The sequence below is a fragment of the Phalacrocorax aristotelis genome, chromosome 7 (genome assembly GCF_949628215.1).
Source record: "Phalacrocorax aristotelis chromosome 7, bGulAri2.1, whole genome shotgun sequence".
Taxonomy (NCBI): domain Eukaryota; kingdom Metazoa; phylum Chordata; class Aves; order Suliformes; family Phalacrocoracidae; genus Phalacrocorax; species Phalacrocorax aristotelis.
Window position 1 is genome coordinate 43,292,308 of NC_134282.1, and position 14,157 is coordinate 43,306,464.

At 39.5% G+C, this 14,157-nt stretch overlaps 1 protein-coding gene across 1 annotated transcript in view; it reads right to left on the minus strand.

Annotated features, from left to right (window-relative positions):
- The window catches only part of FBN1 (fibrillin 1), a 161,794-nt gene that overhangs the window by 76,099 nt on the left and 71,538 nt on the right, over positions 1-14,157 (minus strand). The window contains exons 11-15 of the mRNA XM_075100409.1: positions 10,839-10,997; positions 9,384-9,524; positions 8,548-8,667; positions 4,969-5,094; positions 2,703-2,825 (exon numbers count right to left, since the gene is read on the minus strand). Coding sequence (XP_074956510.1) covers positions 2,703-2,825; positions 4,969-5,094; positions 8,548-8,667; positions 9,384-9,524; positions 10,839-10,997 — 669 coding nt within the window. The remainder of the gene's footprint in view (positions 1-2,702; positions 2,826-4,968; positions 5,095-8,547; positions 8,668-9,383; positions 9,525-10,838; positions 10,998-14,157) is intronic.

Consider the following 14,157-nt stretch of genomic DNA (forward strand, 5'->3'; position numbering starts at 1 on the left):
GCCTTGTATTACAGCAAATACACAAGACCATGGTGTAACATTCTTTTTTGGCAGGTTACTTCATAAAGCCTGAGTGGAATTTTTTACCAGAGAGCCAAGCGTATGCACTGTACTTATACTTAAATTCCAGTTTTATGGAAATAAGTGTCATTTACATTATTCCCAACTTTGGGTTAGAAATTCTTTTTCATAGTTCAAAATTCAGACTAAAGTGCATCAAATGAGATGTTTATAGGAGCAGTGTGTTGCACGCTGCAATTCTTATATTCCTTTGTTGATCCCCTAAAGAGTTTGGCAAAACCACAAGATTTAAAATCCATATCAAAATTTCTCAGGCAGGTAGCCAATTTGCTGCAGAAATGTCTGTGCATACACACATTCCCAATATGCATGAACACTAACTGCATGTGCAAGCATGAGCTTAAGAGTTTAAGCTTATGTAAGATCTCAATGCATTCACTTCACAAACAAATTCAGGATATGCAGTGTTAACAATGAGTGTTTCAAAGGCTAACCGTTCTGCAGCACAGAATGTATTTACTCTGTATTTGTGGTGTGTACAGAAAGGATTCGGTAAGGATAAACCTGAAAAGTACAAGAAAAGGCATTATTAAAGATCAATCTTTTAAACTTTTACTAATGTGGCTAGAGGCATTTACCAGAGAGTTGTGCTCTCTCTAGCCGCTACATTCCTGGGAATTATTTCACGATACTTTGGGCAAGTGGAAGAAAGGAGACAAATATGAAGTTGGGAAAAAGTGTAATTTGGGTGTCAAGGTCTCAAAATCTGGTTTGATTTTGACCCAATAACAATTTTAACACATAATGGATGTTTGCATGCTCATTCATAGAGAACAAGGCTTACTGTAAGTGTTGAAAAGCAGTGGGAGAAATCTTTCATTTTACTATAAGATCTGTTCCAACTTTCAGTAGGAATCAGTTGAGTTGCCTGCAATTTTGGATAATTTTCAAAATTCTCCCTTTGATGCACAGAAGTAACATTTCTCTAGGGCCAGAAACCCCTTTTTGGCTGTATCTATATTCCTGTTTAGCCAGGAGGCATGTAACAGGCTGTGAAGTTGAGTAGCATTGGTTTTTAAGTAGTTTGAAGTAATTTACATACCATCTTCTTGGATGGCATTCCAGTGCACAACTGCTGTTAAAAAAAAAAAAAGAAAAAAATACCAAAAGATGCTCAAGGCAAAAATCAAGACAAGCATTCGGGCTGAGCTTGCATCAGTGAGTCACATCCCTGCTAACGACAAAGAGAGCAGCCAGTGGTCTTTGGGAACACAACTGGCTGTCGTGCCAAGGCCTGATGGGCATCAAGTTCTTCCCTGCCAAGTTTGAGACCAAGTCTTGCTGCTGTCCCACACACAGATCAACTGGAAAATAAGATTTGGCAAAGCACAGACATACACCTACCACTTGGAAAACAGGTAAGAAGGAAATAAACCTGACTGCTCTAAGCGTGTGAAGGCTGCAGCCAGCACAACCAGTAGCTGTAAAGCTAAGGAGACACTTGTATGGATCTGCACATTTGTTCATTTGAGAAACTAAATAGTAATTTATTCTCCCAATCAAAACAACCCTATTACAAAGCAAGAATGGGACCATGTCTCATTAGCAATATATGATTCCCTCGCCTGAAGGCTGGGTAGCACCGTCCTGCATATCTGGTGCAAAAGTTATCAAATGCAAGAGAAGTTCCAGATGTTTTACTAGACTTATTGGCCTGGTTCGGATCTAAAGTCTAAGCCTAGAGACCACGCAGGTCAGACCTAAGACTGGTACAGTGCTCAAGAAGCAACAGGATCCAAATTAATTCATCTTTCATGTCAGTAAGTCTCAAAAACAAATTACTTATTCAAATATTTACCTTTGTTATTGGTCCACAATAACAGTGTAATCCAGTGTGACATTTTTTAAAATTTGCCAAAGTTTAAAAAAGCACTTTTTCTGCCTTGATTCCAAGAGTTAAAAGATTTTAAATTTTTCAAAAGAAAAACCGTAACTACCTTGGCCCAGCACTTGTTTATTCCTTATTTTGACTTCTGCTTTGTGCCTATAAAACTTGTTGAAACGTGATGATTTATACACACAGAACTTCCAGTTCCTGACGGGACTGAGCGGAAACTCTGATGACATAACTAGCAACCAGAACACTGCAGTGTCTCCCACAGGGGATACTACTGAGCTAGTGCAGCAAATGGAAAAGACAATCTTGCTGTGGTGCTCATGTTTGTATCTCGATCACAGCGGGTGCTGGGCGCTCCTTGGAGATGCTGTATTGACTAGGAACACCCAGGCAGGAACGGGAGAAAAAACCAAAGGCAATGAGCCAGGATGTTTGGGTGGCCAAACGCAGAAGACTTTAAAAGGCCAAACACAAAAAATGAGATACACTGGAGCCAAACTGCAGAAGACCTCATAGACAAAAAAACCTGGACTTTAACTAGGCCAGATCATACAGTCCTTGATCAACCACTGGCTGGTTAGGGCGGTTGCTCAGCACTGTAAAGAGTGAGTACTGTCTTGCACAATGGCAAATCATTCTAGCTGATTAAAAAATCACATCCGACAAGAACTCTTCCCAGTATTTCTTGTCCCCAAGGATCACTGTAAGGAAATCAGGTGATTCCTGAAGCTACCAGAGCACTATGACTCACAAGCTTTAGGAACCTGTAATTTATTGGGCTCACCTCTGCAATACCGTCCATCAGATGCTAACTGGAACCCTGGTTTACAAATGCATTTAAAACTGCCATCCTCATTGATGCACATCCCATTGAGGCACATGTTCCTTATGCTGCATTCATCCATATCTGAAAATGTACATAATAGACATAATGCTCATAACGTTTAAGTAAAAGAACTCTTACTAGTTATATCCAAAAGATAAACCTTAATTTCTTTATTAGATGGCGGAGGTATATGATAATCAGAAACATACAATGCAACACACTACACTGCTCTAGAGGATGTGTCAAAGCAATGACTCAATTTTTTCATAATGAATCATTAACATATAAAGGTATGCATTCAAAAAGAGCAAAGAGAATGAAAAACAGATGATAAACTGGACAGCTTAAGAACTGCCAGTTGGTAAAATCCCTAAAAATGTGAGAAAGGTGAAGAGGGTTTGCAATCTTGATGTAAATAAATAGAAGTTAGGTTAGAAGCAGCCTCCCATTTGGAATGGTAAACACAATTTTATGTTACTAAGATCACCTGAAAGGGGGGAGTGGGCATTTGCGTCTGAAGTAAAAACATTTGTAACCTCCACTATATGAGTCTAAGACTTATGATGTGGGAGACTTCCTAGCACTGTGCTCAAGCATGCATTCTGTTGGCACTTTCATCATGAACTTCCATTTAAAATAAAACCTACCCTTTCCCTGGATTTAGCATGACCAGTCACATAGGAGGATACTTACTAATCATAGCTTCATAATAGCATTATTCATCCTCTGTCCTAATAGCATAGCATGGAGGATTCAAATAGGAAAAGGTGGAGGTCCCAGACACTGCTATTCTGAACCCTGCACAGTTACATTAGAAAAAAAAAAAAGGGGGGGGGGGAAGCACAGAGAATCCTGTGCTTGATTTGAGTAAGCTTTTATATCATATCAGTCTTTATTTTGTCCTGGTACAAATTAAATCAGTTTTGGATGTTACATTCAAAAAAAAAAAAAAAAATCAGCACTATTTACCAGTTTCATCTAAAGGACTATACGCAGTTACATTAAGGTATGGCACAATGCCATGGCCTTTACTGATTAGTGTGTGTGCACATGTATTCCTAACAACAAAACTCAGTGCATTACAATGCCAGAGATGAAACTGTTTCATAAGTGGATGCATCAGACATTCTGGCAACATATGCAATGGAATTAAAAATGTTTTACCAGACTGCTGGTGCCCTGGTTCTTATTACTATTAGCACATGGTATTTGGTGGGAAAGGAAGAAATCAGAATCGAGTTTTTTTCCAAAATGTATTCATTTCCAAATATATTTAGTCAATATAGTTCCATAATAAGATATTTTAAAAGCAGCTTATATGCTAAACTGTATCTAAAAAAGAGTCAGGAAAAACAGAGTCTTAAAATGTCTGTCTCTACTAAGGATTAACAGAATCACTACTAGCACATAAAATCACTGGATCATAATGACATTACAATATTTTCGGAATCGTGCTATTTTCCTTAATATTGCAGCTGTCTTGGACAGAAATTACACTTCTAGACATGGTGTGTTTTCTTTTTACTTACAGGCTAAGTCAGACAAAAATAATTTATGGTTTAAAAAAAAAAAATCATGTATCTATCCCAACCAGGAATTTTGGCATTAAGTCTTTGAGCTGAATCACTGAGGTAGTATTCAGCCAAAAATGTTTCTAAGAACAGTGCTTGAAATTCCTTTAACGTATGAATAGATCATTGGGAACCCTCCCAAGGACCTTGGGAAGCATGATAAAGAACATTCTTCTTTTTCCCCCCTTTACTAAAGGTCTGGGAGGTAGGAACACATCAATTATGTTTACAAATTTTTCTTAAAACAGTTTTTATGGGTCAGACCAGACTGCACCTACATAAAACACATTGCTAGTCACCCAGTAAGTTCCCATAAAGCATGCTGTTAAACACACAGTAAAATCAGGCAGCATGTGACTTGTGCACTGTTTTAAAATGTACCACTCCCATCAAAGAAACTGCGTTTTGTGATAGTGGTATGTGCTATTTCTCCTGCTGGACAGACATCCCGTTGAGGATTGCCAAGTCAAGGCTCCAGAACTGGCTGCAAAAGACAGTTTACTTGCCCTCCCACATACAGCAAAAGGTATTTAGAAATTTGACTCCTTGCTCCTTCCCTTCCCCCCCACCAGAGGTCCTTTTCTTTTTCATTGAGGTGAATAACCTCTTGCAACTGTAATTACAGATACAAAGTAACTTCAGAAAAGTCTTACCTTCACAGTTTTTCCCATCAGCTGCCACTTGAAAGCCAGCATTACACACACAGTGAAAACTGCCATCTGTATTTATGCATCGTCCATTATTACAGATACGACCATTCTGTAAACATTCATCAATGTCTGAAAGCCAAACGAAAGTAAGAATATCATTTTGGGGGTTTTCTTTTTTATACTCAAGAGGAATTCTTCCCATTTCCCCTTCCCCTAGGTTTTTAACCCTATATGGAAACTATATTCACCAGAAAAATTATTTATTTTGATTTCCATAACCGAATGTTATGGGGGTGGAAAATGTTCGTCAGCTTGAAATTTCAAGTTGCTGTGAAAGAATTTCAGTGAACATTACCCTGCAGCTTGCTCAAACCATAATCAGACCCCTTCAATTGTTTTTTGCATTTTTGTTCATCATGAAAATATTTTTACTGAAATTTAACTTAACAATAGCTAACTACTGAAGGAAAGACTGGAGAAGCTTGTCTTCTGCTGCTGCTTTGTAAGATAACAGGGAAGTCTGAGACTTTCCCACCTCAGAAGATATTTCTCCTGCTTATTTTATATTTGAAACATCAGCTCCTCATTTCCCTCTCTCTGCAGGAGGTGCTTGGCAAGTGCTTTGGAGGACCTGAATAGTGATATCACACAAGCCTGGCAGCTCTCCCTCTCCTCCAAATGAAGGGAGAGGAGATGCTGAGACAGACTGTCTAGACATTTTTCAGATTGCCTCCATCAAGGCCTGGACCATCTCCCAGAGATTCCTGCACACAGGGGACTCTGCTCAGAGAGATCTCAACCAGTCCATGCAGACCTATCTGTTGTGCAACCACACTGTCTTCCCAAATATCCTGGGGGTGCCCTTCCCTAGGTCCTCTCTGCAGAACTACATTGCTGTGCCTGAGGAGGAAGCAGAACACAGGGCATCCTCCCAAATGCCCCCGCTCTCTAGACTCCTGTCTCAGGGGGAACTGATGCCTCTTGAAATTTTGAACCTATATTTGCCTTCTTAGCAGCACGGTAGTTCTGGGAAGCTGCTAAGAAATCCCTGAAAATAACTGTTTTGCAAGCAAGCAATAGGGCCAGCAGAGACATGAGCTGCTCAAGCGACAGCTCACTGCAGTGGCAGCTTGCAGCCCTCCTGACTTCCAGCAAAAGTGTACAGGCTTGATAAACCTCCCCTCAATTGATAAGAAGCATCATTGATCAGCAATGCATAAAAGTGAGTTTTCTCTCCTTTCAGTCCCTTTCCCCCCACTTTTGCAGCACTCAGTTGTACCTGAGCCTGGCTTTACCTACCCCACCAGCTTTCTTCCTTAGGATAGGCAGAAATGCTACAGCATCTCAAGATTTTTCTGGCCTTTTAGTTTTTAGAGTTCATTAGGATTTGTACTTCCATGCATCTGATGCCATCTAAATCATGGTGCAGAAAATTAACTCAAAATTTTTTTTTTTTTTTTTTTATGTACACACAGGTGACCAGAGACCCACCACTAGCTTCTGTTACATTTCTAATTTTCAAATTATGAAATATCATTGTGAATTATTTTTTTCCCCTCAAAGAAACTTGCAAAAATCACTGCTCCCCTCTCACTGAAAAGTCCATAATTGCCGCCATCTCCATGTAAGGTCTGACCTCCTCCTCTCAGAAATGACAGGTAGATTATAGACAGCACGTAGCTATTAAAGCTTTGATTCCCATACACTCATAGTTAGTCATGATAAAATTTCACTTTTTTTTTTGAGAGCCATTTGACATCCCCTCTTCTGCAACTGAAAGGCATTTTTTGTTTTTATCACTAATCATTATGTGACAACCTTATTCATCTATGTCTCCAATTAACATATTCATTCAGCCAAACTCCTACTAGAATTATAAAGAGTCCTAGTAACAGTTGGATCAGTAGCTTGTGATACAGGCTGCAACGTTTAACCAGTCACCTATCAGACTCATCATGCAGAAAAAAAACTCCCTGGAACCTCAGGGCAAGGAATAGATAAACATCTGGTCATTATGGAGGTGTCATTTTTCAAGAATGGATATACAGAATACATTTGCAAAAGCGTATCTGCAGAGACATATTTGTGCAAGCAAAAAATAAAACCTCAATATACAAAGTAGTCATGCGAAGTCATTTTACAACAAATGCTGATTTTGGCAGGCACCAGTGCTATATACATATTTTGCCAAATGCGCCCCACTAGTCTTTTTCTTTTCCCTACACTGGTCCTAAAAATTCCTTCAGAAAACAAAGATTCTGCACATTGTAGCATTTTCTGAACTGCCTATCAAGCAAGCACAGTTCCCATAGACTGCAAAGGAACTGCTAAGTGACCACACTTTAATGCCATTAAGCTACTGGGCTTCTGACAACCATGTGTTTGTGTAATGAATCAGTCAAATTGAAAGCGTGTGACAAAAATGACTCATGAGTAAATTCATCATCACTGAGACTCCACTTCAGCACTCTTTCACCACTAGTCAGCTGAACTATGAAGATGCTTCCACAACATGGCTGTTTGGCAGCAATTAGGTCAAATCCTCCCAGCAATATGCAGCAGTGGTGCTGGCTCTGCATGTGTTCCTGGATTGGAATAAGCTGCTGTACCACAAATACCTTTCTGATTCACAAAGGGAAGACGAAAAAAAACCACACACTAGTACAGATAGCTTTCTTCTATTTTTTTCGAAACTCTGCTTCAGAATGAGGGCATGCTCAAGGAACCCTCCTCTTAGTGCAGAAAGCAAAATATGAAGACAAGCTGGGACTCTGAGCATTCAAACACCCTGATTTATTTAGATGCCTCATTTTTGATGGAATATCAAAGGGGTCATTCGTTCTCCTGCCAGAATTCTCTCATTATGACTTAACTAAAAAGGAGTGCATCCACCTTTACAGTGGAATTCCCACCCCAGGACAGTCTGGGAGCCACAGAATCCTGATAGAGGGCTGACCACTGAGGAGATACACATACACATTCTCCACTCCCACAGGAAGACAGGACAACGACCATCAGGACTGTTGTTGAGCCTGGTCTTCAAAACACCAATAATGGGGATTCTACAGCTTCCCCACCTAGACTTTCCTAGTGCTTCACTACTTTTCCATACCTTATTTAAGTTTTCATTGCTATAATTTATGTTGATCTCTTTCTCTGACAGTGAGCAGGGACAACACATGGGCACAGTACTCTTATATTTACTCACTGGAAGACTTATCTTCCCCCCCCACCTCTCTCAGGCTTTTAACAGTCTTTTATACATAAAGGCTTGCTCCAAAGAAGGGATGTTTAATTGTCCTTGAGAGCCACAAGAAGTGAAAGAAAAAATGTCTCAATAATTAAAAAAAAAGGCTCTTCCACTTCAAAGCCACAAATGGTGCCAAGATACTTCCAGCACAGGACAAAACGTCTTTCTTCATAACCCAGCCAGCTCAGGCAGGTTAATAATTTTTCCTGCTGTATCTGAAATTTTTTTTTAAACCCTCATATTTAACACATTTGTTAAACTTTGCTTAAAAACTATTTTCCTTCCTGGTATGTATACAATAGTACAGATATGGCTGTAAAACCATAATTCACCTCGGCACTCTGTTCTAGTTGGTGTGCTCTGATATCCTATACGACACTGGCATATGTAGGATCCCTGGGTGTTCACACAGTCTCCACTGATGCATGGATTCTTCTCACATTCATCAACATCTGCAAAACACAGACAATATATTTTTACTGAGACATTGATTGAAAGGTATTCAGGTGTTCAGGGGTAGTTTATTGTTTTGTAGTTGGAGAAATAGTGTGCTTAAATCTGAAAGGAAAGGCAACACCACTAAATTTCCAGTAAAAGGATCCCATATTCTAAGCTAGGCAGGAGATGGGAAAAAGGAGTACTCAGCAAGACAAGGTATTGCATGTGCAAGAGGTAGAGGTCTTAATCCCACACCTCCACATTCCCAGCCCCACTGCAGACAGATTTTGACAGAAGCTAAACTTTGCATGTAATCCTTGCTCCTATCGTCAAGCTCCAGCTGAGTTCCAAAATTAGAAGGCTCAAGTGCCTAACAAGATACTCCTGGATAATCTGAAAGAGGACTTGTAAATCTTACTAAACCAGAGATCATGACTGCTGGGTGTGGTTTTTTTAACAGGTCACTTGCATATTCAAAGAGCTGGTAGCATTTTAAGGAGGTCATTTTCAATCACTAATAAACACATTATAGCCACAGGTTAGTGAAAAAAGAAATCCTTAGTTCTGTATAATTTTGTGGCAAATTGCAAGATTTGTTAAATACTGCCTTTTTTTTTTTTTGGAAGGGGTGTTGTTTTATTTAAGAACTCAGAGTTAGTACATTGTGTGGAAAATAATTTTTCTTTAAAACAAAATTCCCCTCTGTGATTTACAGCAGAAAACTACATACCAATGCACTCCCCCCTAACATCCAGTTGGAATCCTTTGTTACACTCGCAGCGGTAGCTCCCAGGAGTGGGAATACAGCGCCCATTAAGGCAGAGATGTCGGAACAGTTGGCAATAGTCAGTGAAGTTCACCGGCAAGATCACTGAAATAACAGAGTTGGAAAAATATTTTAATAGTTCATCATAACAATTTTTGGTAATCTGCAACTTGTGCAGCATTTTCCATTAAAAGTCAACATTTATCTTCCACCACCATGTGAATTACATAGCAAAATCAGCACTGGTAAAGAGAAAACAGCACTTTGGCTCTTAGAGATTTGTCTGAAAACGTCTAGCAACCACTGATTTTTTCACTGTGGCAGGTCTGATCCTGTTTTCCTCTTTTGCAGAACAAAAGAGGACAGAGCCCACTCATACCTAGTGGTAAAGTGGGTACGTGGCACTGCAGGGACTCTGCTAGAAGCCTACTGTAGCAAAGAGCAGGCAGACTGGTTCAGTTATCTCCATTTTCATAGACAGTAGAGTGATAGGAGGCCAGGGATAACCCTGGAAGGTATGCCTATATGGTCTTTGGCAGGCAGATGTGAGCTGGCTCTGTCTGTGCTCCCAGATGACCAGAAGCTGTGCAGCTACGTCAGAGCAGTGTCAGGCCTGAGTTAACATACTTTGCCTCTTAGGCTTATTAGCTCAGCTTGGTGCTGAACCAAGACTAAATAGTTTCAGCTGGTGCCAATGCAAGCAGAGCCTGCTTGCATCTGAACAGAGCATGGGCAAAATGAGCTTGTGTTTACTTGCTAAAAGAGTATGTAGCTATGCCAAATGATTTCAGGTGCCACATGTCTACTGCAGACTATATGGGCACGTAGAAATTCCCTGAGCAAGGGACAGAATATGGAATATATTGCTATTCTGCTCTAACATCCTCGTTGCTCTAGAGAAGCCTAACCTATCTACATGTATCACTGATAAAGTTCGTTCTTCACATTGGATCAGCTTCAATGTCCAGACTAGTATTTTTATCAGTGCATTTCCTACCTGACCAAGTATGAGTGAGGAAAACAACCTGAAAGAAGCTGCTTTCTCCCAGCCAAGCTCTTTAATGTAACTATCACAACATAGTCAAAAAGCTGTTCTTCAATGTTGACATGCAGCGAAGCTCACAATAGCCTTAAAATAACAGTAATATAGCTACTACAATACATGGGCCTCAGTACAGACAGTGAGGGTGTAATTTTTGTATCCTGTCTTAACAGGGAAAACACTACCAACAAGGTACACTTGCTGTAAGGTACAAGGTAACCAAGCTATGATTAGAAGGATATGTAGAGAATGTATGTCCACACAAAGAAAGCAAAAGATACCAACAGCTGAAGGGAGCACATTGCTCCCGAGAAATGCATGTTTTTAAAGAAACTAAACGCAAATGGTGCAGGGTAAGGTTATTATTTATTTCTTACCATGAGGTGGTGGAGCCCGAGATGGATAGACAATTTCTGGCTGTTGGGGAGGGTAAGGACCAGGAAGGAGTGGTGGAGGGATGATGTCAGGACGGCCAGGAGGAAGTTCAGGTCTTGCTGGCAGCAAAGCAGCTACTGTGCACAATTTGCGGTACTCATCTGAAAAATGACAGCATGAATACTGTTTTAGACTCTTGTAGCCTTTCCATTTAATTCAACTCTCCCCCATTTCACAGTGTTTCAGATTAGCAATAACAAGCCTTAAATAATCTGGAAAATCTGAGCCTATATGTTTTCTTCATAATAAGAAGCTTTGTTCTGTGAATTGAGTCATTAATCCATAGGAAGACATCAATGCTACTTGTCGGAAGACTGCTAGTAAAAAGATAACATAACTGACATTCAGGATATGAAATTGAACAGTGAGGCGGGGATGTGATCTTAATCTACTTAGCCTCATTCAGGCAAAATCTTTGATGAACTCAGTGGGAAGTTCACCTAAAGAAGAACTTTTGGACTTGATCCCAAGTTAATTTAGTGCAAATCTTGCCACAGAGTTAGAAAAATACTGAACAGGGAAAAAAGCCCAGTTTCAACAGGATTTCTTAAAAGTTAACCTCCTAAAACAAAGAAATATAAGCAACGAGGCAAAACCAATTAGAGAATGAATACATTAACACTACTTCCCTGTGAAAAAAGAAGTTTGCCAATAAAAGCAGAAATCAAACGAGGTGCAGTCTAAGGAGTGTAGACAAAGAGAAACCGAGTCAGATCCACATGGAGTTCATCCTTCCCCAGATGATGGGAAAATGATCTATTTTGCTGTAAGCACAATCTATGCGGAGTGTTATGTATTGTGCTATTGTTTATCTCTGTTAGTGGCATCTGCCCTACTGCCCCACTTTTCCTCCTGTGCCCAACTCTTTTGTCTTTGGGAAGTGTGGGTTTGGAACTTGCAATCCAAAGAATGCACGCAGAGTATCATAATTAAAGATACTTTTCCAGCTGACCTAATTCATGTCCACAATTCGTGTGTACACAAATAACTATTTGTGCAGCCAATATCTTTGAACATCAAAATTTTAAAGTTTATCGCACAACAGGGGAGAGGAATTATATAATGAAAACAAAATGCTACAGAGATGCATGAATTCCTGAAACAATATAAAAAATGAGAACTGAAAAATAAATTCAGTGTTGGGAGAACTAAGCTGGATATTTCAGCCTTCGACACTTTCATTTCACTTCTATTTCCACCTGTAAAACACATTAGAAGCTCTTCACGAACCACTGAGGATTTGTTAAATAAACATGGTAGCCTAAAGTTCTGCCTAAAGATCTGACTATGATCCTTGCATTTATTTGAATGCTCTTAGGCGATCAGTTTGTTTCACGTGTTACTGCACTTCCCTCTATTGCTCCTTAGAGTGATTTTAATCTTTAAGACAATAAAATCTGCTTGGGGATTATTTATGTATTGTATTTTGTTTATTTGCATTTTTTTCCTAGCTTTCTCTTTTGCCTATTCATACGTAAGCTGAATCTACTCTCTGTCAGTGGTCCACCTGTGATAAATCAGAGACAATGAGAAGAAACAGTGTCTGTGTATGTACATACGCAAATTCCAATATGCAAATGTTTGCTAATGATGGTGGTTTTAATAGTCAACTTTCTAATCACACATTCTCCACAACCCACCAATCAGTCTTTGTGAAAGAAACAATACTGTATTCCTTTTTTACTCTACATTGGTAATACCCAGTTATCCAAAGCCAATCCACCAGGAGCCTAGGCCTTCTGTGCAAAAGAAGTGAGGGCCTTGGGCCCGCCCATCAGTTGAATAGAATTAGCACACATGAAGGGACTGCTGGGGTGAGACCTGAACACGTACATGGCAGGATGCCTGAGATACTACTTTTATAGTATTTATAGCATCAGTGGTAAACCCTGTCATTCCACATAAACAATTATTGCTGTATTATGCAAAGAAATACAGTGCAAGCCTTTTTTATTGCAACTTTAATCTCCATGTATAATTTCTAGCAATAAACAGCCTATTTTATAGTAACATCTGGGTCTGCTGCCCACACTGAAAGTACAACCACTTGGTTACATTATGCGTCTAGTGCTCCACTTTATATTACAGTAAATTTCCATTTCAGAGTTAGAGAGACTTTGGGCCACTGACAGCTCTAAGTTCCTCATCTTGCTTTCTCAGGATAAGTTAAGGAATAACTGAACTTGATTAAATAATGACAACAATATCTTACATTCATGTAAGGCCTTTCACAGAATTTCAAAGCGCTTTTGAAAAGAGTAATTTATAGTCTCAATTTATATCCCAAGTCAGGAAAAAAACAAAAACCAGCATGCAACCATGATCTGGAAGACCTTGCATGAATTTATGAGTCAGGAAGTCCTGGGTTCTAGCTACTTCTCCGCCACGTCTCAGTCTGCAACCTTGGCCAAATTACTTCACTTTCCCACCCAGTTTATTCACCAGTTAGATATGAGTAATTAGAAAGTATGTAACGAAAACAGGGACTATGTTAAGATTGAAAGCTTTCTCCTTGTCTTCCTATTTCAGATGAGCATCAATAGATTACGCTATTTTGTCAGCATTATTCTAACCCATCTTAGGCATTTAACATGTTTAAGTATTATTAATGAGATAGTGACAGAACCAGGAAGAGTCTTCCAAGAGTTCTGATCATAGATCTTTGCTCCAGTATTACGCAGTTTCACTCAAAGGATTTAAAACAAGAATAATAAACACTCCCACACATGACCTCTGACAATTTCTTCAGAGATACACTGCTATAGTGTTATGACCCCCATTCCTCCCTAAACTCTGCACCTCCCATCGATCCTTAAGCTTCTCGTATTCGTCTTTTCTAAAGCATTTCATTAGGTCTCCAGTCCTAAACAATCTCAAAAACCTCTTTCCTCCACTCCCTCACACTTAGTTTCACAACCTGCTCACCATCTTCTTTAAATCCAAATCTCACATTATCTGGGGATCTCAACACACAGGGAGGTGATAAAGTACAGCACATTATGGTAACAGACAGAAATCATATTGTGTCAAACTTTGGGAAATAAATGGCACCTCAGAAAACTAAAAATAAGGTGAAGGAAACCCATTTTCCAATGAGAATGAACTTGCAGAGGGAATAGGGATCTATTAGAAGGCTCCAGAAGAAGTAACTTGAGCCTGAAGAGGATGTTGAAAACAAAAGCTGCATCAGGTAAAATTGGAATAACCAGGCTACAAAACATTAATCAGCAACAGATAAAATCCCTCGTTTATGTCTGCTTG